Here is a 22,530-nt window from a genome sequence, read left to right on the forward strand (position 1 = left end):
TCCTGTTTGCAGCGTCATGTGACTGACGTGTGCTAGCGCGTCAAAGTCGCGTTCTAGGGGACGCTATGGCTATATGATGTCATCGATGGAACGCGAATCAAAATCAGAGTCCCGACAGACCATGATCTCGTCCATTGTTCCCTGATCCGTCCCGCTCTCAATTCGACGTTGGTAGCATCCTCTTCGTGTGTTTGTATCAATACCATGCCACCGAAAAATAAGCAGAATACTGGAGCCAGTTCCAGCGCATGTGGTGTGATGAAGAGTTAGAGACCCGTAGAATATATAGTGCAGAGCCTGGGAGTCTGGGGGACGGTTAGGACGAGAGAAAGAGCTATTTTACGCCGACCGCAAGATGCGACTCGGTACCCCACACGCTAGAGCCTGTCTTGACCCTTGAAGATCGATGATTTACCGGATCACAAATATGTTTGTACCTTCCGCCCAATGTTTGATTGTAGACTGGCGATAGACACCGAAGAACGCAGTGAAGAGGAAGAAGACAGAGGGGGCGAGAAAAACGACGAAGAGGAAGATGAAGACTAAGGATATGCTGCGTAAATTACTAGGACGGCAAACATTTACCAGGACGTAGAGAAAAGGATGCTACAGTCTTCATGCGACTATGCGACTTTCCTAAGTTGGAATTGAGTAATGCTCATGGAATCCTAGAAGATCTGCTGCTGTTAGCTAAAGCAGTCTAACTAATGTCAACCTGATTCTCTCACCATATACATGTTCAACGACTGGTATGGCTATGGGATACAAAAACTGCTCGAAAATCTTGTAGGGCGACATATTTCTTCCTCAGTGAATTCAATGACCTTTTCTAGCTGATCAATTTTGATGTTGGACTCAAGAACAAGACCGACGAGGGCAGGATGAACGTGTGGGCTGTCCTCAGCTCTATGGCGCTCGCTTACCGCGGGCCAGGGGAGTGACTACATGAGTAAGAGGTCATATTCTACGTCAAACCTAGCTGTTATGTACGAGTGACTGATGATGACGAGCGGGCTGAAGGGATTTCTGCTTTGACGGAAGCGGCCTGTTTCAATATGGTATATCAAGCATAGAAGATCTTTTAAAGAATTTCAGGGGCATATCCTCGTTCAAACCCACCAAGGCGGTTCCATGAGCATGGAATTCAAAGTTCACAAAATATTGTAGATTGTATGGGACTGGTGCTGGCGGGAAAATTGGTGGCACAAAACACGACATCACGAAAATGTCGAAGACGGGGCGAGCAAGCTACGATTCCGACAGGAAGGGCCCGCTGATGGATGTCTCCGCCAAAGTCCTACGGGAGGGGTTGATGGGAAATGAGCGATCGAATCGACCTGACCGGCGTTGAATCTTTATTGTGATTTCTTCCGTTGGTTTTCCAGATCTGGAATAAATTTGCATATGATAGCTTACGTCCAGACGCAAGGGTGGGCCATTTGTCTCTTATCGAATCTTTCTGCCCTGTAGCAAATAGGTCATGCCTCAAGGTCTTAGAATGGGCACTTCCTGAATCATTGCTTGATTATCAATGCAATTCTATATGTTGCGTCTATAATCTTTCGCGAGTGCTTGACAAGTCAGATCTGTTATTCGACAATGCAGTGCAGGCAAACACACTACTCGAGCTGTCCGTCTGCCTTGGGTTTCGCTAGCTTCTCAGTCTCGGGGTCCTTGACAATATCGTTGTACTGTGGCCGCGGTAGCTCGAACAGGTCAGTGACCCGTCCATACGTGATTCCTCCCAGACGGCAGATGGGCCTCAGAACCTATTAAAAGTCAGCATGTCTCCTTATCATATCGTCTTGAATGATTCAACTCACCGCAGGATCAATTAGCACGCCCGCTTCGTCCACGGCGTCCTCTCTTACCCAGAAGTTCACACCCTCCACAATAACCGTAACACCCGTCTTCTTCCCAGGCGTAGCCTTGCTCTCCCACTCCATCGACTTGATGAGCTTCGCCTCAATGTTGAAAACCGCCTCTTGCACGCGGTCTGGCTTGACAATCGAGCTCTTGGCGGGATGCAGCCCGCTAAATGTCCACTCCGACACGTCCTCCGGTGCGTTCAAGCTCGTGTAGTTCGCCGCTTCGATGAAGTCCTGCGAGATAATGTTCAAAGTGCACTCCCCGGTTTTTAGCAAATTCGCCAGCGTGTCCTTCGCGTTGAGAACCCCACCGGCAAAGCCGAGAACAAACAGCGGCGGGTCATGGCTGATCATGTTGAAGTAGCTGAATGGCGCAAGGTTTGTCGACTTGCCGTCCCCCGAAATCGTAGAGACGAAGCCTACGGGGCGGGGCACCACGCCGGAAATCAGAAGCTTATAGTTGTGAATCGCGGGGCGGCCTTCAGCGTAAGGATCGATTTCTCGATGTTTCTTTGAGAGTCCTTCGGCGTTGTTCGCGCCTTGTCCTGGCTTCCAGTCGGGCTTCGGCGTCTTGACGAAGTGCACTGCTCTGTCTGCCTCGAAATCCGGGCGCGATGCTTCCACACCTTTGAAATCGGGATGTGGGTTGCGCTGTATCGCAGCCTCGGCGTCTGCTTTTCCTTCTGCCATGTTTTCTGATGCTATCCTACTTCTCAATTTTCACAGGAAGGCGCAGTATGGGTTGTGAATGCGGAAGAATGGGTTGACGGTAAGAAAAAATGGTTGACACGGCGCAATTTGTGTAGACTCGCTGATAATGTCCACCCGCCACGGAATGTATCCGAGGCACGGAACGCCCCCGAGCTTTCCTACAATTTCCTCTGCCGGCCGCGCGATGAACGGTCGAGACGTAATCTGTTTCCCGACACTAGCCCCTACCCCACCATGGGGATCTACCCCGCTGCGGGTAGCGTCCAGAGCCCTTGAGAAGATAAGAGACGCTGGACGAAGGCAACGCTCTGAAGTTTCTACAGCGTACACTGCATGATTCGAATGATAAAGCTGTTTGTTTAGTTTAGTTTAGTTGCGTTGAGAAACGAGAAGACCGCTGAGCAAGAGTGGAGTCGTTGAGCAGCACAACATTCTCGCAATTTACTCGGGTATCGCTCGGTGAAGAAGCAGAGCGTCTGGTGATTACAAACATCGCGACAGTCGAACCACAAAGAGACAGTCCCGAAGAGAGTAATTCCTTTGAATAGTAGACCGAAAGTGTAGCGAGTCGAGCTGGCAGAAGAAGTACAAGTAGACGCTGTTCGCATAGGAAAATGGCATCACAACTTCCAACCATCGACAAACTCGGCATGTCAGACGCCTACCAGACCTACAAGATTGGCGACTTCAAGTTGCAGCGCGGTGGGGAGCTTCCGGATGCCTTTATCGCCTACAAGACACTAGGAGATTCTTCTCTTCCAGCGGTCATCTACCCAACATGGTACTCTGGACGTAAGTCGAAGCTTATGGTGTCTGCTATCTTCCACTGATGAAGAATTCCCAGTTATATCCGACAACTTGTGGCTCACGGGATCTGACAAGACGCTTGATCCTTCCAAGTACTACATCATTATTCCAGCACTCTTCGGCAACGGACAATCAGCGTCGCCATCAAACAAACCAGACCTCCGGCCGTTCCCCGAAATCACGTTCTATGACAACGTGCGAGCCCAGCATGAACTTGTCACGAAACACCTGGGCGTCAAGCATGCAAGAGCTGTACTGGGGTGGAGTATGGGTGCCGGTCAGACTTTCCAGTGGGCGACGCAATATCCGGACTTCATGGACCTGATTGCTCCTTTCTGCGGTGCCGCGAAAACTAGCCTGCACAACCAGTCAATGCTCGAAGGCGTCAAGTCTGCTTTGTACGCGGCGAAGGGGACCAGCAGCGAGGGCATCGGCAAGCAGCACTTGAGTTCTGACAAGGCCCAATACAGGGAATTCACCGAAGAGTCCAAGCGTGTTGGACTCAAGGCGCTCGGTCGAGTATACTCCGGGTGGGGTTTCAGTCAAGCCTTCTACCGCCAAAAGCTTTATGAAAGTGTGCTAGGGTTCAAGGACATTGACGACTTCATGGTGAACTTTTGGGAGGCCTGGGCGTGTTCCAAGGACCCAGAGAACATGTTGGTCATGGCCAACACCTGGCAAATCGCCGACTGTTCGAATCAAGAGCCATACAACGGCGACTTTCAAAAGGCGATGGAAGGGATCAAGGCCAAGGCGCTGATTCTTCCAGCTCAGACTGATCTTTACTTCCCGCCAGAAGACTCAGAGATTGAAGTAGAGAACATGAGACCAGGTGTGGGAACGCTCAAGGTCTTCCCAAGCATCTGGGGTCATTGGGCTGGCGGACCTGGAGACAGTAAGGAGGATGTGAAGTGGCTGGACGAGCAGTTGCGAGAGCTCTTCGCGAGTGATTGAGGTCTCACTCCAGGGTGGGTTCCGTCTGATAGATTGGTAGCTCAGTCTTCTCCCAGCTTTATGCCACCAACGATATTGAATCGATCTTTGAAGCCTTTGCGTTCGATGACGTAGATGGTATCGACAAACCAGGGTAGTTCTTTCGTCTCACTGTCAGTGGAATACTCCGTGACCCTGTTGTGAAGCTCTATGCGAATTCGCGTCTGTTGAGCATCCGATTCTGCCTGGCCTAATGATAGATGTGGCACGAAGGGGCGTTGGTCATGATGGCACTCCGCGAATTCTGTCTGAAGGGCTGCCTGCAGGCCGCTGACCAAGTCGGAAGAGGGCTGCAACCATACCGTTCGGGATTTGCTGGTGTGGATAAAGGACTTGGGTCCTTCAGTCAGTAGACTCATATGGAACGGCTCGATCTGTCTCGTGACTTTCTTGATACGACAACGAATGTGTTCCTTCAACTCTGGCGACCATGAGCCTTCGCCCTGCACAGAGGGTAGCGCAAGGAATGGATAGATGAGGTTTATGTGCGGAGGCCAGCGCGCGAAAACTTTGTCATGCACACGCCGCACAGCCTCTATCGGCGCCTCGATAGCAGATGGCGGTAGCAACACGAGCGCGCTCTTGTGAGACAGATGGGCTGGGATGAGTATTCTGCGAGGCGTCATGGCGTGTGTTCGGTCTGAACGGAGCGTCGAGCACGGAAGGCGCGTCGTTGCAGCGCGCTGTGGCTGGTGCGCGGGTGGCGCCTGCGCTTTGGCCCTTGCGCCTTGGGCCTTGCGCCGTGAAGGCTAACGGCAGCGACTGCAACAAAGTTTCTAACCTCCACCTTTCAGTGCCGCTGCTGATCGCGTCGCCATGTGGGAGCCCTCGACTTAGCCCGCCAGGCTCAGCACCCCTCCCGCCACAACCCGCCCGACACGCGCCCAGCTCGCCCGCTGCGATCCCGCCGCCAGCGCTCCGCAGCACCTCCGAGCTCTTGCCCGTCTGCGCGCTCGCGCTCGATTGCCCCCAATGGCCGATTCGAAGCCGAAATGGGGCGTCACGCGATCCTTGTCCGACGACCCACCAAGCGCACTTGACCTCAAGGCCAATGACCAGCTCATTGAGTACCTGAAGAGCATCAACAACTTCGAGTCCCCCGAGGGCAATGACCGACGGTATGTTCGATGCACTGCCTGCTGCGCCGGTGCTGACCTGCTCTAGCGATCGCGTGCTCAGGCACCTCCAGAAGGTCACCGAGGAATTCGTAAAGCGCGTCGGCCGTAGGAAGAACTTGCCCAAGTCGACCATTGATACCCTGGGCGGGAAGGTCTTCACGTACGGCAGCTACACCATAGGTGTCCACGGCCCCGACTCCGATATCGACACCCTCGTGGTCGCGCCCAAGAGTGTCGACGTGGTGGACTACTTTGAGACCTTCCCGCCGACGTTCAAAGAGATGTCTGATCCCAAGCTGATCGAGAGCTTTGTCGAAGTGCCGGATGCCTTTGTACCCATCATCAAGCTGGAGTACGATGGTGTAGACATCGATTTGATCTTTGCATCGCTGCCTTCGCAATCGTCGATACCTAGGGACTTCACGCTGCATGACCAGAGCGTTTTGCGCGGCCTGGATGAGCAGACTATACGAAGTGTGAACGGTGTTCGCACGGCCAAGGAGCTACTTGAGCTTGTGCCCCAGCCGCAATCATTCAGACACGCTCTTCGTGCGATCAAGTTATGGGCAAACAGACGCGCCGTCTACGGTTTTGTGTTCGGCTTCCCCGGAGGCATAGCCTGGGCTCTCATGGTTGCTCGCGTCTGTCAGCTGTATCCCCTCGCCTGCGGCTCCACTATCGTCGCCAAGACCTTCTATCTAATGGGGCAATGGACCTGGCCACGCCCTATTTTCCTGAAGGAATTGGAAACGTCAAACATGCTTAATCTTGCGATCTGGAACCCTACGAACAATAGCGGAGACAGGAAGCACATAATGCCTGTCATCACTCCCGCTTATCCATCGATGTGCGCCACTCACTCTGTAACACCGTCCACTCTTGCAATCATGAAGAAAGAGTTCGAACGTGGAGACTCCATTTGCCATCAGATTGTAGGCGGAAAAAAGTCCTGGGCAGATTTATTTTCACGGCATACCTTCTTCACCCAGGATCACAAGTATTATCTCAGCGTCATCGTCTCTTCCAACGGTGACAAAGACAAATTCGATGCATTTTCTGGAAAAGCTCAGTCCAAGGTCCGCTTGCTGGCCATAAACATCGAGAATAACGTCGCTGGTATCGCTCAGCTGCGCGTCTACATGAAGGGATTCGATCGAGTGCATCGCTGTGCTAATGACGCGGAGATTGATGAAGTCAGGAAAGGCAGCTCAAAGTACCAAGTGACTCCGGCCGAAGCATCGCAAAGTGCCGACCAAAAGACGACCGTCTACACCTCCACGTGGTATATTGGTCTGACAATGAAAGAAGGCGAGGCCAAGCTGAAGCTTGATATCTCGTACCCTGTCGATGACTACAAGCGCCTGGTCGAGATCGATACAGATGTCTATGACAGTAATACCATGGCAACGAAGATTGTGCACACGCGCTGGTGAGTGGTGGGCAACTCAAGTCGCAAATTGACGCTGACAAACGTAGCTACGACTTGCCCGACGATGTGTTCGAAAAGGGCGAGACCAAGCCCACGAAGCCAGTCAAGAACAAGAAAGACGACAAGAAGAAGAAGACTAACGGCACTAAGAGCGCGAAGCGTCAATTCGCCGAAACTGGCATCGAAGTGCGTAACATGCGAGCTGCAAAGAACCCCCGTTTGACTAATACGCCATGAGAGGCGACTCTGAAAACATATACTGACTTTGCGCTAATCTAGGACAGCGAAAAATCCAACAAGAAGCGAGCCTCGGACGTCAACGGTATCCCCATGTCGACCCCTGCATGATCATGACCGCAGCTAGATGGATATGTCTCCGGCACGATCCTCTGCAGAGGCCGGACAATCATGATCTTCTGACAGAATCTTTTTCGAAGCTGCGGTTACGCACCCCCGGCTCCATATCAAGATTATCATTGCCAAGGCCCCCGTGAAGCGCTCAAGGCAAGCAGCTTCTCTAATGACAATCCCGCCACTGGTCTGCGATGCGCTGTCGCGTCCATACGCCGTGTCGTCGCGGCTACTTCAATAACAAAACCAGAAAAAAAAGTGGAAAAAGGCTGCTTCACCGCGCCACAAAACCAACTTTGACAGCGACAGGCAATTCGAAAACAGCTCGAACAGAACCTTCCTCGCGCCCGTCCGACTGCGCGCCATTTCCTAGTGTCACACGGTATCGTGCTTGGTCAGAGCGGGCGTTCTTTTGTTTCTCATGCATTGGGTGTGGCGAACTGGGAAAAAGGTGATCATGGGCGACCAAATCAACATTTTGGGCGATTGGAGGAGGGCTGTGCGGCTTCGCTTTTGCGGACTGTAATTTGGTCTGCTCCTTCGAGGAGGCTGGTTGGCATTACACTGGGGGAGTACATACCTCTTGAAAGTTGAATTCATCCGATTTACAATACTTTCAATGCCGTGCCACCTTGTGGATCTGCTTTGTGGCTGGAGGAATTGATTGATACTGAATTTGGAAGCTGCATGTTCCATGGTAGAATCTTTACACAACTCCCCGACCGCCAAACAGCCGGCGGAATCTCTCACGACTGGCTTGCCACGCTGTCTCAACGTGGCCAGACAGTATTGGAGGTGCCTCACAAGCCCCCGGATATCCATCATGAATGGCATCAAACCGCCCGAAGAGCCGACGTCTCCCAGACCCAGCTACTATCCTCGCTTTCTTCCGAATAAACCACTTTGCGCATCTCGAACGCTCCCACGACTCATTTTCCGATATATTAGCGACAGGTATGTATGATGTTGATGCGCTAGTGTGAGCGAATGGAAAAGCAGTGGAGCTGTGCGAAGTTCGAGCCATTCGTCGAGACTGCTTTCGACTTGCCTGCAGCGTTGGGCTTGCGCTGTGGGCGTCGCGCTGCAAGTCACAGATGGAAGCCGCAATCGCGTTGTGGCAGCTGCTACGCTTGAGGTCATCAAAATCCCAGCAAACCCTAGGTGCAGTACACGAGGACTGGCTTATCTGTAGATGACCATACCTCCGTGAGAAGTCAGTGGCATAGGACCAGAATACGACGGAGCGCACCGTGGACGAGATCGCCGATTCCGGGGCCAAGAGTCCACCCAGGCTTTGTTGTATTGAGTCTGTGTAGTTTGTGTTACTGACCAAATATCCTTGCCTTTGCCATGATCAACCAGCTCTTTCCAGCGTTGCGATGTTGCGCTTTCCACGCATCGACGTCCTCTACAAAGGCCACATGGTCTGATTCTCTTGCTTCCTCAAGTCCTGGAGCGGGATCCGCACCTCGATCCAACAGCAGCCAGGTAAGCTCCCGTAGGTTTTTCAGGCCACTCAATTCGGCAACGTACACGATGGGGGTGCCTTGACGATCGGCCGTCTTCTTGCCCACGGGATGGTCGAGGGCATTGACTTCGACACCAACCACATCGATCAGATGGCGCACCATGGCCATGCGTTCCTCCACCTCCGCCGCTCGATCCAGTGCGACCCCTGCAGTCCGAACAGCAAGGTGGAGCGGACGCCAGCCCAGCGGCGCCCCCTTGGACCGCAGAAGCTCGAATGTCGCAACGCTGCCTTTCGCCGCAGCACATTCTAGAACTTGCCTGCAACTTAACTGAGACTGGGTCAACACGTTGGGATGCAGGCGCTCCTGGCGGATTGGAGATAGGGTCGCGCCATGTTCAAGACACCAGGCCACCAAGTCTCCGTCACCCACAATGTGCCACATGTAGGGCTCCGCATCCGGGCCTGATTCAGAGACATGGCGCCAGTTGATGTCCCAGCCGTGCGCGAGCAGAAGTTCCAGTATGGCCGTGGACCGTCCTGCGCGCGCAACGACCGTAGGCGGCAGGTGTTGGACATCTAAGCCCCGATCCTCGATGAGATGTATCAGAACCTTTTCTGCATTGATCTGGATGGCGAGGTGGAGACTGTATCGGAAGCGATCCGGTGGATCGGGGTAACTGGAAAAGGCTTGCTCCATCAGAGAAGTGTCATCGCGTTCGCATGCGGCTTTGGCGCGCTCATTGAACTCTTGCAGGGTCGAATTGGTAGACATGGTTCACGTTGGCCTGCCGTACGGGGAGCAAGCCTGCCGAAGGTGAGGAATTGTGGAGGTGACGTAGATGTAGAAGCAGGAAATTAAAGGCACATGGTCTAGTATTCACTCGTCCGAGAGAAGATGGCGCTGACTGCTCGACGCTGCCCTGCGGAAAGCCTCGACGCTTGACGCTCATATACAACGCAACCTGGTAGTAGGCTGCTGTTAGGTGAGACTGGCAGTTCCCGTACGCCCTACGCGGGTTGTGGCGTCTATTTCATCGACGGCTAGCGAGAGTTCTCGGGCGGAATGTGCGGACGTTACCATCTGCGAGGTTCCGCATGTCAAGTTGCACGGAAGATGCTACCGATGTCCTTTGTGAGAACAAGTGCTTGGCACGCTGAGGTCCAGCCTGTTTCCATCTCCGCATCGCGAAGTAAAGAGAGACGGTGCTGATCCTGCCCTGTTTGTTCGCCAGTAGCGGAGGACCCTGGGCGGCTCGCGGCAGCGTCATTGGCGGTGCTAGGCTACCGACTGCGCTACCGACGTCCTCACCGGTTCTTCTGCACGAAGGTGGAACACACAGTCCTCGTCTTCACGACGGCAGCGGATTCGAGAAGCTGAAGGCGTCAACAGAGAATGGACTGGGGCGGCACGGCTCGTCGCCACGCCGAGTGCCCGCCTCTGCGTAGGCTGAGTGAGCACCCCGAACGGGGCTAGCGGGCATCCCACCTTTTGTGCTGCTGCCCGAGGCAGGGCAGAGACAAGGCCTAGGAGCGGGCCCGGAGGAAAAGTGGTCCCTCTCGAACTGGTGGTGCATGTACATGTCCGACAGCTGTGGGCGTCCGCAAACAAAGATTTACACGTGAGCTCCGCGTCCCGGCCTGCAATGGGCCCAGGGCGGCGGCCAGCGCTGCAGCTCGACGTGGCTGCGGCAAACGACAGGCGGCGTAATATTCAAGCCGTACCTGGACGGGCGCGGCGCTGGCGCTGGCTCGAGGGAGGGGCAGGCGGCGAACAGCACGCTGGCCGCAGCGCGCGAGTAGGCGTGCCCACGAGAGCGTCTCTTCACTGCCGCCGGGCACTCCAACAGCGCGCCCAACGGTCCAATCCAGTCGCTGCGCCCCCTCTGCCTTTTCCGCACGCTCTGGGGCTTTGCGAGCTGCGCTGAAGCGGGACAAGCATTGAGTTAGCTCTGTCAGCCTTGTATCAGCCGCAGCGTGCTTCCAATTTAACACCCGACACCCCACCACCCTTCGCTCCTCCCTCCTCAGTGCTGATGAACTCCATGAATGCTCGTTTCAAGAACCTAGTGGGTTCGAAACGAAGAAGCGCATCCAACAACCCATCGCCCTCGCCCCAGGGCTCCAGCACGCCCGCCCAGCGCCCGAACTCACTCTCCCCGCAGCCCTCCAACACCAGCACGAACAGCCTGCCCCAGCCAGGGCCGGGCCAGCAGCAGCAGTCCAACATGAACCCGAACAACCCCCTCGGCCGCCCACCCTCGTACACCTACGCTCCGCCCGGCGGTCTGCAGCCCGGCCAGCAGCAACAAGGGCGTCCCAACAGCCCGCTGCCGCCCATCAACACGGGCGCGCCTGGGTACCCGCCGCAGCATGGCCAGCCCATGGGCTACCCACCACAGCAAGGCCCGCCAGGCTACCCTCCCCAACAGGGCTATGGAGGAGCGCCTCCGCCCGGCCAGCAGCCCTACGGCGCGCCAGCCCCGCCGAGCCAGCAGCTGCAGTACAGGCCCGGCGGCGGCATGGCAGAGGTCGCGGGCGAGGGCCGCTCCAAGGCCCAGCTGATCGTGGGCATCGATTTTGTGAGTTTTGCCACGCATGCGTGCAAGCGTGCGGCACGGACGCTGACATTGAATCCTTCAGGGCACCACGTTCTCTGGTGTTGCCTTCGCTTTCGCGACCAACACTGAGGCCAAGGAGGACATCATCACCGAATGGCCTGGTGCGGGCAACCAGACAAAGCAAAAGGTACGGCGCTCGCACTCCGCCCCGTTCCTCATAGTAATGCATTCTGCAGATCCCCACGGTTTTGTACTACGACCAGTACCAGAAAGTCGTGGGTTGGGGCCCTGATATCGCTGACGCCTTGGCCCCCACGGGCTACCCCAAGCCGGGTGTGCAAAAGGTCGAATGGTTCAAGCTGCAGCTCATGCTGTCCGGAAACACATATATCGACCCCATCAACCTGCCGCCGCTGCCCCCGGGCAAGTCGGAGATCGATGTCGCCGCCGACTACCTCTTCCACCTGCGCCAGGCGATGCGCAACCAGCTGCAGAAGACGCTGGGAGAGGTATTCAACAGAGAAGAGCGCAACATCCGGTACTACCTGACCGTGCCCGCCATCTGGAATGATGCGGGCAAGGCTGCGACACGTGCTGCCGCCATCCAGGCCGGCTTCCTCCGTGACGAGAACGACAACAGATTAACGCTGATCACCGAGCCCGAGGCCGCCGCCATGTTCTGTACCAAGACTGGCCTGCTGAACGTCAAGGTCCACGATGCCGTGCTTATTGTCGATTGCGGTGGTGGTACCGTCGATTTGATCGCTTACGAGGTCGAGGAAGAGCAACCATTCTCCGTTGCCGAGTGCACAGCTGGTTCCGGTGACTCGTGCGGTTCAACAGCCCTAAACCGCAATTTCAGCAACATTCTGCGCGCCAAGATCCGCAAGATGAAGCTGCCCGACGGCTCCAAGACAGCTGGCAAGGTCTACGCTAAATGTATCATGGATTTCGAGAACAGGATAAAGGCTGATTTCCGCAACAACGGACAGAAGTGGGCCGTCGATGTCGGCATTGAGGCCGAGTTCCCCGAAGCTGGTATCGAAGAAGGCTACATGACGTTCACCAACGAGGAGATTCTGCAGTGTTTCGAGCCGGTTGTGAACCGCATTCTGGAGTTGGTACGGAATCAGATCATCGCCATCCAGGCACAGAACAGATCCCTGCAGGTATGTGCAACCATTGAGTGGACAATTCTGGGAATCATTTTAACTTGTGCAGAACGTGCTCGTGGTCGGTGGTTTCGGTGCGTCCGAGTACCTTTTCCAGCAAATCAAGCTCCACGTGCCGCCCCAGTTCCAGTCCAAGGTCGTCCGTCCTATGGACTCCGTCGCTGCTATCGTCAAGGGTGCCGTCACTGCGGGTATCACCGAGCGAATCGTTACCCACCGCGTTGCTCGACGGCATTATCTCATGGCCACCCTCCAGCCCTTCAAGGAGGGCCACCACCCCGAACAGTACCGTGTACCATCGCTGGACGGCAAGGACAGGTGCAAGTACACCCGACAGATTTTCGTGCAAAAGGGTCAGCGTGTCAAGATTGGCGAGCCTGTCAAGGTTTCCTTCTTCCGACAGGTGGCGCCTGGCGCGACGCTCATGTACGAAGATATTCTGTACGCCTGCGACGACGACGTTTGCCCAGAGTACACAAAGGACCCACGTAAGTGCAGCCAGAGTATCAACGAGACGCGCCCGCTAACGAACATGCAGGCATCAAGGAAGTCGTCACCCTCACGTCCGATCTCTCCCGAAAGAATCTCGAGAAGGACTTCGAGCGCATGGACACACCCCAAGGTACCTTCTACCGTGTTTACTTCGACATCTACCTCACGCTCGACGGCTCAGAATTCAATGCCGAGCTTGTATGCCAAGGCGAAGTCATGGGCCGCTGCACGGCCCGGTTTAGGTAGTTTGTTCGTAACGCGCATATGTGGATACGTGGGCATGGCCAAAAGTTTGCTTTCTGGGTCACATTTACTGGCGACGATAAGATAATAGCGAATACCTTATTAGATACCTTGGATATGGTGGTGGGGTGTGGGGATGTTGGGCGAAAGTACACACGGTCTCTTGAAGGATCTGATGAGACGAGACGAGATATTCAGCTTCTAGCTTTTAGCATACCCCCTCAAGCACTTCGTATTGTTTATTTCTCAGTTCTCTATCTTGGTGGCAGAGCCCAGGGTGTGGATGTGATTGGTAGATCGAGAGTGGACTCACCACATGGTACACGTGCAGACTTGGATGGCGTCTCCACCATGGATCATTTTGGTTCTCTTCCCAACACACACCATTTCGAAGTCGTCCCTGTGCCATGTCAAGTTGTTGAGAACAAAGTGGGCTCCACACAAATCACCAAAATCCGCACTCTTTTCATGGAAATTGCCTTCAGCTTTCTCTGCCTCTCAACCTTGCGCATCAGTTTCACACTCGCTTTGAACCAGCACTCCTTCGAAACACTCGTAAATCGTCAAAATGAGAACTTTTGCCTGCATTCTCGCGGCTGTTTCTGCTCTAGTCTCCATGGCCTTTGCCGAAATCCCTCTCTGTCCTGGCGTTTTCACCGCTATCCCCGATGTGAGCGCGGCTTCTCATGCTGCGCCTGTGCCAGAGGGCTACGCAAGATCTTTCCTCGCGCTGGACAGCGCAGTGCAGAATGTGGGAGCGTATCTCGGACTCCAGCAGCTGACGACGTAAGTCACTGATCAATAACTGTACAAGTGAGATGTCGAAGCTAAGCGAAAGGGATAGCTACAACGTGACCGAATGTGCGGCTTTCTGTGGCGCGACAAACGGGTGCCGGGCGTTCAATATCCATGCTGAGACTCAGACTCTTGAGGTGAGTGACGGAGTTTAGGGCAAGGTTGGGACGGGATGGCTAATGGTGACAATTCAAAGGAACCCGTGAGCTCCTGCAACGAGATCTTGTTCCACTGCGCGCTGTACGCTGCGCCTGTGTTCCAGGATATGGCGAGCAACTATGGGCAGCTGGAGAATCGGCTTAGTGTTTTTGCGTCGAATGGTAACGCTCCCCTACCGCTTCTACATGTTGGTTGCCTTTTGCCTCTTCGTTTCCTGCTGCTCTGGCACATACAGCAGCATCCTAGGTCTTTTCGACTGATTGTATCAAATGCAGGTTACAACGCCGACGAAGTCGTCATCGCAACCGAGCTGCTCACCACCACGGTAACCGTAACGTCCACCCTGCACCACGCCACCACCGTCACAAGAATCGAAACCTCGACCGCGGTCTCCACCGTCGTCCAAACGTCGCCATCCAGCGCCGCCGCGCTCGCAACTTCCACACTCACCGACGACACCACCACAGCAACCATCGTCTCGACCTCCCTTCCCACCGTGCTCCCCACCCCGAGCACCCTCGCGACCCAAGTCTCCCCATCCCCATCATCCGTCGACGCCGACCCGCCAAACGTCAGACTGGCGGCCCATGTCGCCGCAGACGACAAGCCCACCGTCTCCCGAACGTACGGCTTCGATGTTGCGGCCACACCCCTCGAGCTCGGGCCGGATTCCACCGTCGCCATCGAGGAGCGCGGGACGGACAAGCTCGCGCCGACGTACATTCGTCAAGGATCAGGCCCATCTGATGCGTATGTGGTGGCTAAGCGTAGGATGGGACTTTCAGCACGGCGGCTGCGTGTCGGCGGGCGAGGCGTTGCCATCGGCGGCGGAGGTTGACGCCAGAGCAAGCTGCATCTGCAGTGGGACTTGGAGAGTTGGATGGGCAGTATGATGGTGGGAGGGCACTTGAAGTGCTACCAAAAGTGTTTGTTGGGACGCTGTCTGTCTGCTTCTGTTGCAGACCACAGACGAATTGGTTGGTTGTCAAGTATTAGCATTATGGTAGTATAGATGGTTATGTAGTTTTCTCATTTACTGGACCCGACTCGATCCGATGCGCATGCGCGTCGGTCGACGTCTCCTCCCTTAGCCAAATCCCGACCCGAATCTTTTCTATAACAAGTCCCTAGGCGAACGGTATGGCCCAAAATGGCGAACAGCGAATGCGAAAGCGAATGAAGAGAAGATACAAGAAGCCCATCCCCTACTGGTACCTAGCGAAGTGGCCATGCTCGCTCGTAATCGGCGTCGCGTCCAACCCGGTTCACCTCAACCTCGTCGCTCCCTATTAGTCGTACACTCACGCAATCCAGCGATTCACCGCCAGTTACTGCGTCTTTTTGGAGCCGCGGCGCGGCAGGCCCAGCCTCTTCCTTTCGGCCCGGTCGCCCTCGGCGAGCCACTTGCTCGCCTTGACAAGCTGGACCACGTTGATGACCTGCTTGCCGAACATGATGGGGAACGATGCGATGCAGAGGATCCAAGGAAGGGTAGAATCCATCTTGTTGGCCCTAGTATGTTTCGTTAGCCTACAATGTTCGCACGATTGTAGCCGAGTAGTTCGTACCTGGCCATCTCCATAGCACCCGCTGACCAGGGGCTCGTGAAGATCATGGAGGGCTTCGGCGCCGCGGGCGTGCCCATGTTGAGCGAGGCCGGGGCCTGCGGGTCTTTCAGGAGCGTTGGCGAAAGATACGGCGAAGAGAAGGAGAGGAGGTAGAGCGCGATGAAAAACAGCTCGTTGAATAAGCAGAAGGTGAAGAGGACTTTCTGTACAGCTGTCAGTCATTGCCAGTGTCTTGGAAGGATAGTTGTTGGACGCACGTTGTTGGAGTAGTACATCTTCAAGACCCAGCTCCTCGTCTCGTCGATCTTCTTGTGACTCTGGTTGCTCCCGCCCATGCTCAGCGTCGCGTACATGTGCATGTAGTGGCTGGCCAGGTCGAGGGAGATCAGGCTCTGGAAGATGATGCTCCAGCGCGGGAAGGCGCTTGCCAGGAAGACCAGCAGACACGAGGTGGTGCAGCGGTCCGTCACCATGTCGAGGACGGCGCCAAACTTGGTCGATTGCTCGAAATGGCGCGCGGCGATGCCATCGAGGGCATCTAGCAGGCAGGAAATGCTGTATGCGGTTGCGCACGTGCGGGGGTGCAGCGGCATGTAGTAGAGGGAAGCGATGGCGAGGACGACGCGGCCGTAGCCTGTGCAAGAGTCAGCGGGAGGGCTTGGGTGGATTGTAGGGCCAAGTACCGATCAAATTAGGGTAGAAGAGGAAGATGTTCTCCTCCTCGTTTTGGGTAGGTTGCCTGCTCCGGACCGCGGCTCCATTGCCGTTGGCCATTGACCGTGTCTCTGGCATTTTCAGCGCCAACTGGTCTGTTCAATGTCGAAGAAGGAGTCCGGGTATTCTCCCAGTCCGAGTGGTGGAGGAGCCCCGCGCAGAAGGTCCTGAGGCGCAACGCAGTTGACCGAGCTTCGTCCGGTGACTTCAAGCTCTGCACGTCCGTGTGTTGCGACGCTCGTGCAGCTGCCGCGGTCGTGGGAACTCCAAGCACCAAGCCTCCCAGTGTGTTCGCAAGGTACGCGGAGACTGCAGCGGGACGCGCTCTGGGATCGGTGCTCAAAGTTATTCAAGGAGACGCCGATAAGCCGATAAGAAGGGCTAACGTGGACAGGGGTTCTCGGCGACCGTAGGCTTGTGTGCGCGGGCGGGGTGGTGGTAGTAGGGAGCCGGTCGCAGGAGGCTGGGACGGCAGGAGAATACAGCAGGCCGAAGGAGTGTATGGTGAGCAGAGCAGGCAGGCGCAGGCGTGAGACGTGAAATTGGCTGTCGAATTGGCGCTGCACTTTTGATCCGACTCCTCCGCCGCCCTCCGCCTATACGGCACAAGCGGCCTTGGCACTCTTACCCTGAGCGCCAAGGGAGACGCAGTTTCAGTATCACTCCCACGCGACAAGCACGGAATGCAACTTGATGGTCATGTTGTATGGGTATCGGATTGCCAAACTGGGCTACTGACTACGCTCAACGCCTCTTACCACCCGTGGGCTTACCACCCTTGGGCTTGCCACCCTTGGGCTTGCTACCCTTCCCTGCCGCACCTTTGATTTCACCCAGCGTCTTCTTTCCTCGGTCCTCCTTGCCCTTCTTCCACATCTTGCCCTCCGTCCGAACATCGTTGAGCTCTAGCTTCTTGCGGTCCTTTCCGCTCAGCTTCTTCTTCTTGCCATCGCTGCCCGTCTTGGCAGGGCCGTTGAGCGCAGCAGCTCCCTTTTCCTTCGCTGCCAATTTGTCCTTCTCTGACTCGAACCATGTTCGCCTGGGCCGAGCTTTGATCTCGTCTTCGTGGACGATCAGATTCTCTCCGCGCTTCAGATCGCGCTCGGTGATGCTCATGGCCCGTTCTTCCTTCTCCTCCTGCAGTACCTCCTCAATTTCATCGGCAAATTCCTTGAGCTTCTTGGTCCACTTATCCGACTCTTCCTGGGGCACTTGTCTGCTGACTACTTTGGCGCCCTGGGATCGAGATGAGCGGACAGCCTGTTTGACTACTTTGCGATCCGGCTCGGCCGCAATCGTGCACGACCGTCCACTTCGTCCCGCACGGGCCGTACGTCCGACACGATGGAGGTAGATCTCATGTGTCTGAGGCGCTTCGTAGTTGATGACCGTCGACACGTTTTTGATGTCGAGACCACGGGAAGCCACGTCGGTTGCGAGGAGGAAATTTGCCTGTCCCGAGCGGAATGCTTCTACGCTTTGGATACGCTGGGGTCTGTTAGTCAAAGTGTGGGATTGGATAAATGAGCAGAACTCACCTGTTCCTGGGTCAAATTTCCGTGAAGTTCGGTAGCCTTGAGTCCGCAAAGCGCAAACACCACCCTGACGCGGTGGGCCTCCTTTTTCTGCCGGAAGAAGATAATAACCCGGTCTGTGTATACCTTTGTACAAATGTACATGAGATAGGCCAGACGCCTGTCCTCTTTACCCTTCCTTATCCTGACGAATTCTTGGGTGAGACCAGCCACGGTGTTCTTTCGGGAGTCTACCATGAGCCGCACCGGCCTGTTCATGCCAATCTGGATCAGCTTGTCAACCGACGTGGACATGGTAGCGGAGAAGAGCATCGTTTGTCTTGACTTCGGGATGGTCGTCAAGATCTCGCTCAGCTGGCTCTCGAAACCTTCCTCGAGCATACGATCGGCCTCATCGAGAACAAGGATCTCGAGAGTCTCCACCTGGAAACCTGCCGAGTTTTGCATATGATCGATGAATCGACCAGGGGTGGCAATTACGACATCAGGCTTCGTTCGGAGGACTGCTTCTTGCTCGCGTAGCGAGAAACCACCAGCCAGTTGCGCGAAAGTAATGTCCGTAAACGCAGCGAGTTTCTGTGCGACGTTGAAACATTGCACTGCCAACTCACGCGTGGGCATGAGTATAGCAACGCGAGTTGTGGGAATCTTCTTCGGTCGATACAGCAGACGCTCAAGAATGGGTATCAGGAACGCAGCGGTTTTACCGGAACCAGTCTCGGCTCCTCCCACCACGTCTTTGCCTTCCATCGCGATTGGGACCGTCTTGGACTGAATGGGAGTGGGTTCGGTAAAACCGACTGATGCCAGACCTTTGAGAATAGGCCTTGATAGAGACATGCCTTGGAAAGACGAGCCTCCTGCTGCGCCCTTCTTCTTCTGCGACTTCGCGCTCTCCTCCTCAGGCGCGAAAAATGCGGCAGCCTTCTTTGCTTCTGCAGAGTCCTCATGATCGCTTTCGGCGTCCGATTCTGCTTCTTCGAGATCCATGGGATGTGCGACAGGAGCAGCAACAGATTCGTTGTCCGAATCGTCCGCGCCTTGCTCCGCGTCCTGCATACTGGCGTCTTCGCCCGATTGTGAACCCTCTCCTTCCTCGTCTGCTTCCTCATCCTCCTCACTTTCTGCACCCATTCCGAATCCATCCTCAGCGAGTAGCTCATCGTCATCTCCGAAGCCTTCAAAGTCGCCAGTGGCTTCTTCCTCACTGTCCGGTTCGTCCGCAGGCTGCGCCTTCTTCTGCTTGTTGCGTCTCCGCTCAATGATCTCGTCAACATCAACAGCGGTGCCCTTTCTGTCTTTCGCATCATGCGTCGCAACCGTCTCGTTGCCCCACCCATCGAAGTCCTCAACATAGCCAATGTCAACATCGCCGGGTGCAAATTCGAAATCGCTTGCAATGTCGTCGTTATCCTCGGCATCCTCAGCAGGCTCTGCGATGTCGTTGTCGTCGACCTCTTCGAGCTCTGGAGTCGGCTCTCTCGCCTTCTTGCCCTTCTTCTTACTTCTCTTTGACTGCTGGATTTCCTTAGGCTTCACTAGGGCGGCATCGTCCAGCTTGCGCTTCTTTCCGCGACCAGCGAGTTTCGAAGGCTCGTCTCCCTGTTCGGCGCCATCGTCGGAGATATCCTCGTGGTCGGAGATGGTGAAGATGAAGTCGTCGTCGGTTCTCGGCGCCATTGTGGGCGGTTGTGACGGGGAAATGGAAGAGAATGCTGCTGTAGTACTTTAGAGCTCGCTTCGGGCAGGCCGTGCTGTAGCAAAACGTGTGTCCGGCAGCCGAAGACGACGTTGCGAGGTCGAAGAAAAAGTTCAGTTTGGACGGCCACGCCAAGATTTCGGCCGCTAGCGCCTCGTTTAAATCTAGGCCGCGGCTTCTGCGCAAGGCACCCTGGCTCAACACACTTCACAACTGCTCCGAGGCCATCCAGGTTCGCATCGCACAGGACTTCGACAGTTCGGGTGCAGATGTTCTTCGATTCAGCATAAGACTCGAGATCCAATACGAGGCGATGCGCCATGGTAAATTATGTGCAAAAGAGAAATGTCGAAGTCTATGTACACATGCTCCATCTCAACGTGCTCTGAATAGCTAGATACGACAGACTGCCAGCTGTTGGTAGAACCTATCGCAAGTCTCCCCCAGTGTTCCACAGCTCGAAGGACTAGGGCCCCCGCAAGTCGTAGCCACCAGCGTCTTCGGCCTGCTACACCTCCTGGTAAAGCCGCCATCGCAGGTAACGGTCCCGGCAACAAACCCGTATCCGGCCTGGATGCCCTCACCTACAGGCTTGTACTCCCCCGATCCTTTGAACACACAATTGTCGTATAGTATCTTACTCTCGTCGTTGGTGTCCACGATCCTAGGCCGAGTCAGTTCACGATTCTCCAATATCGCTGGTGAGACTTACCTGAATGTCTGAGGGCTGGTAGTGGCGCCATCTACGGCTGTAACCCCGACATCGATGTTCGTAGAGCCCTTCTTCACTTGTTCGCTAGCAGTGACGCCTGCATGAGCCTTGTCGTCGCCGAGTTCATGATTGCAGGCGTCGATAACAGTGCCAACTTTAACCGTTTGTATAACGTTGACAGCACCGAATCCGGACGCGCCTCCATCAGCATGCAGTCGCCAAACCTGCAGCTCAACGTTGGGAAATATGTATTCGTATTTCTTCCCCTGGAGATACACCTGCCATATCGCAGAGCCGGAGTGGTCGGGAGAGTAGAGCATCTACGAGGATCACCATGTTAGTGCAAAGTAATGAGCCAGATGGATGAAAAGTCAGTGGAGTTGAGACTTACTGCGGCCTTTCCCCATGCACCTCTGGTAATTTCGATTATTTGTCTCTTGTAGTTGAACACTACCGGATCCTGATTGAATTTTTCCTTCAGCAGTTTTATGACCGTGTCGACCTTGACTGCGTGACTGTGACTGTCTTGTGAATTGAAGAGACTTGAAGGGTCTGCATCCATGCTATTCTCGAGGCTCACCGTAGCTGCCATGACGAACACTTTGGCATCGCCGTACAGAGCGCTGTCCCAACCCTGGCCAAGCAAATTGCTAAATGGCAAATAAGCAAAGTTTCGTGTAGTCATGATAGACATGGTTACGTACGCAAGAAGATCAATCGCATCAGACTGAAACAATCTGTCTGCTTGTGCATTGTCGAGCATGGTTGACTTTTCCCAAGTATGAGACATGAAAAAGCCTATCTCAAAAGTCAGCACTTCAGTACCCAACGCCCCAAGTAGTCACGAAACGGGATGGATCTGAGAATACGTACCGTTGTGTGACACTATAAATATGCCCAGGCAGCCCTGCAGACCCTCCAACATGAGTTGGATGTCCTGTCCATTAGGCGAGCCCGCTAAAATAGCGGTCTCGCCGAAAGCATTATTGTCGATTTTAAGGTGGGTTGCCGTGCCAGCCAGTGCTTTGTAGAAGTCGTCCCTATCGGGGTCTGTGCCTTCTGGTGGTACATCGCGTTTGACCATATGCCGCGTGAGATTGACCTCACTACCCGAGTAGTCCGATATGCTAAAGACCTCTGATTGAAGCACATCCTGATCGAGGTACCGTATACTGTCGCTAAAAGAGCTCCTCCTAGGAGAGGGAAGTGGCATTCCGGTGTCGGTCGGGGCAAGACCTCGTTTCTTTGCAGCAAGTGTGCAGACACCATTGCATGCTTGGTCACACTCGTAACCAATAGTAGTGGTTGTCGTCGTAGTCGTGCTCGTCGTGGACGAAGAGCCTGTGCAGGCCGTGATGGTGTAACAGGAAGTGGTGGTCTGGGTGGTGGTCTTGGTCGAACTCTCATCCGGGTAGACAGTCTTGGTAACTTCGAAAGTAGACGTGCATGTCGGAAACTTGGAACTCGTCTCGCAAGATTTCGTGTCTTTGCCATCGTCGGGCTAGTGCCAGAGATCATGTCAGCATGTATAGCAGTGGGGTATGGGCAAACAACATCGATAGTAGAAGTGAACTTACCGCATTAGGACCGCCCCCGACCTCGCCTCCTTGTGGCTGGCATGAGCTGCCTGCACATGTACCATGATGACAATCCGAGCCACTGCACGAGCGGACAGTACATTTGGGACCAGAGCAACCACCGCCACCACCGCCACCACCACCTCCGCCTCCTCCGCCTCCTCCGCAGTCGTCTCCTGTACAACCAACGTCGATGCAGTTAGAGCCAGTGCAATGAGAGTCGCCTCCTAGTTGTTAGAACATGTCAGTACACAGTCAACAGTGTCTTGGGTACGCATCTCACCATCGTCGCTGCCGCCACCCTCGCAGTCAGGACCTTTGCAGCCATTCGTTGTGCAACCCGAACCTTTGCAAACTCCATCAACACAGTTTGAGCCGACACAGCCAATCGGGATGCAGTCCAAGCCAGTACACAAGCCGTTGACGCAATTACTTCCTGTGCAGCCGAGACTGACGCAAAGGAGCCCTATCCCGGTCAGTGGGTGTTCCGAGATCGAGGAGCGGACAGAAGCTCTGTGACTTACCGGTACACTTTCCATTTTTGCAGTCTCTACCAGC

General features: G+C 55.0%; 9 protein-coding genes across 9 annotated transcripts; 4 read left to right on the forward strand and 5 right to left on the reverse strand.

Moving 5' to 3' along the window:
- Nucleotides 1-1,418: 1,418 nt before the first annotated feature.
- Nucleotides 1,419-2,750, reverse strand: CC84DRAFT_872033 (flavo protein-like protein oxygenase). The gene is made up of 2 exons (XM_018187734.1): nucleotides 1,824-2,750; nucleotides 1,419-1,769 (listed from the first exon to the last, which is right to left on the reverse strand). Exons 1-2 carry the CDS (start codon nucleotides 2,556-2,558, stop codon nucleotides 1,620-1,622), a joined length of 885 nt encoding a protein of 294 aa, XP_018034246.1. The 5' UTR covers nucleotides 2,559-2,750; the 3' UTR covers nucleotides 1,419-1,619.
- Nucleotides 2,751-3,098: 348 nt separating this feature from the next.
- Nucleotides 3,099-4,485, forward strand: CC84DRAFT_1166041 (homoserine acetyltransferase family protein). Its single transcript, XM_018178860.1, has 2 exons — nucleotides 3,099-3,371; nucleotides 3,424-4,485. The coding sequence occupies exons 1-2, from the start codon at nucleotides 3,194-3,196 to the stop codon at nucleotides 4,338-4,340; spliced, it is 1,095 nt and encodes a 364-aa protein (XP_018034247.1). The 5' UTR covers nucleotides 3,099-3,193; the 3' UTR covers nucleotides 4,341-4,485.
- Nucleotides 4,382-5,005, reverse strand: CC84DRAFT_1197472 (uncharacterized protein; the record flags this gene model as incomplete). Its single annotated transcript, XM_018181524.1, has 1 exon — nucleotides 4,382-5,005. The coding sequence occupies one exon, from the start codon at nucleotides 5,003-5,005 to the stop codon at nucleotides 4,382-4,384; it is 624 nt and encodes a 207-aa protein (XP_018034248.1).
- Nucleotides 5,006-5,351: 346 nt separating this feature from the next.
- On the forward strand, nucleotides 5,352-7,163 carry CC84DRAFT_1095756 (Poly(A) polymerase; the record flags this gene model as incomplete). Its single annotated transcript, XM_018174630.1, has 3 exons — nucleotides 5,352-5,497; nucleotides 5,544-6,926; nucleotides 6,974-7,163. The coding sequence occupies 3 exons, from the start codon at nucleotides 5,352-5,354 to the stop codon at nucleotides 7,161-7,163; spliced, it is 1,719 nt and encodes a 572-aa protein (XP_018034249.1).
- A 1,192-nt stretch (nucleotides 7,164-8,355) lies between these two features.
- CC84DRAFT_872138 (uncharacterized protein) lies at nucleotides 8,356-9,786 on the reverse strand. The gene has a single exon (XM_018187735.1). The coding sequence runs from the start codon at nucleotides 9,518-9,520 to the stop codon at nucleotides 8,600-8,602; it is 921 nt and encodes a 306-aa protein (XP_018034250.1). The 5' UTR covers nucleotides 9,521-9,786; the 3' UTR covers nucleotides 8,356-8,599.
- A 1,481-nt stretch (nucleotides 9,787-11,267) lies between these two features.
- Nucleotides 11,268-13,216, forward strand: CC84DRAFT_1096097 (actin-like ATPase domain-containing protein; the record flags this gene model as incomplete). Its single annotated transcript, XM_018174649.1, has 5 exons — nucleotides 11,268-11,327; nucleotides 11,389-11,493; nucleotides 11,543-12,475; nucleotides 12,528-12,966; nucleotides 13,017-13,216. 5 exons carry the CDS (start codon nucleotides 11,268-11,270, stop codon nucleotides 13,214-13,216), a joined length of 1,737 nt encoding a protein of 578 aa, XP_018034251.1.
- A 283-nt stretch (nucleotides 13,217-13,499) lies between these two features.
- On the forward strand, nucleotides 13,500-15,250 carry CC84DRAFT_872183 (uncharacterized protein). Its single transcript, XM_018187736.1, has 4 exons — nucleotides 13,500-13,999; nucleotides 14,058-14,145; nucleotides 14,205-14,328; nucleotides 14,443-15,250. The coding sequence occupies exons 1-4, from the start codon at nucleotides 13,782-13,784 to the stop codon at nucleotides 15,003-15,005; spliced, it is 993 nt and encodes a 330-aa protein (XP_018034252.1). The 5' UTR covers nucleotides 13,500-13,781; the 3' UTR covers nucleotides 15,006-15,250.
- On the reverse strand, nucleotides 15,145-17,002 carry CC84DRAFT_1166045 (uncharacterized protein). Its single transcript, XM_018178861.1, has 4 exons — nucleotides 16,419-17,002; nucleotides 15,993-16,369; nucleotides 15,736-15,938; nucleotides 15,145-15,679 (listed from the first exon to the last, which is right to left on the reverse strand). The coding sequence occupies exons 1-4, from the start codon at nucleotides 16,507-16,509 to the stop codon at nucleotides 15,496-15,498; spliced, it is 855 nt and encodes a 284-aa protein (XP_018034253.1). The 5' UTR covers nucleotides 16,510-17,002; the 3' UTR covers nucleotides 15,145-15,495.
- Nucleotides 16,831-19,664, reverse strand: CC84DRAFT_1188434 (DEAD-domain-containing protein; the record flags this gene model as incomplete). Its single annotated transcript, XM_018180989.1, has 3 exons — nucleotides 16,831-17,045; nucleotides 17,283-17,937; nucleotides 17,988-19,664. The coding sequence occupies 3 exons, from the start codon at nucleotides 19,662-19,664 to the stop codon at nucleotides 16,831-16,833; spliced, it is 2,547 nt and encodes an 848-aa protein (XP_018034254.1).
- Between the last annotated feature and the right edge of the window lie 2,866 nt (nucleotides 19,665-22,530).

This window comes from Paraphaeosphaeria sporulosa (assembly GCF_001642045.1).
Source record: "Paraphaeosphaeria sporulosa strain AP3s5-JAC2a unplaced genomic scaffold CC84scaffold_7, whole genome shotgun sequence".
NCBI lineage: Eukaryota > Fungi > Ascomycota > Dothideomycetes > Pleosporales > Didymosphaeriaceae > Paraphaeosphaeria > Paraphaeosphaeria sporulosa.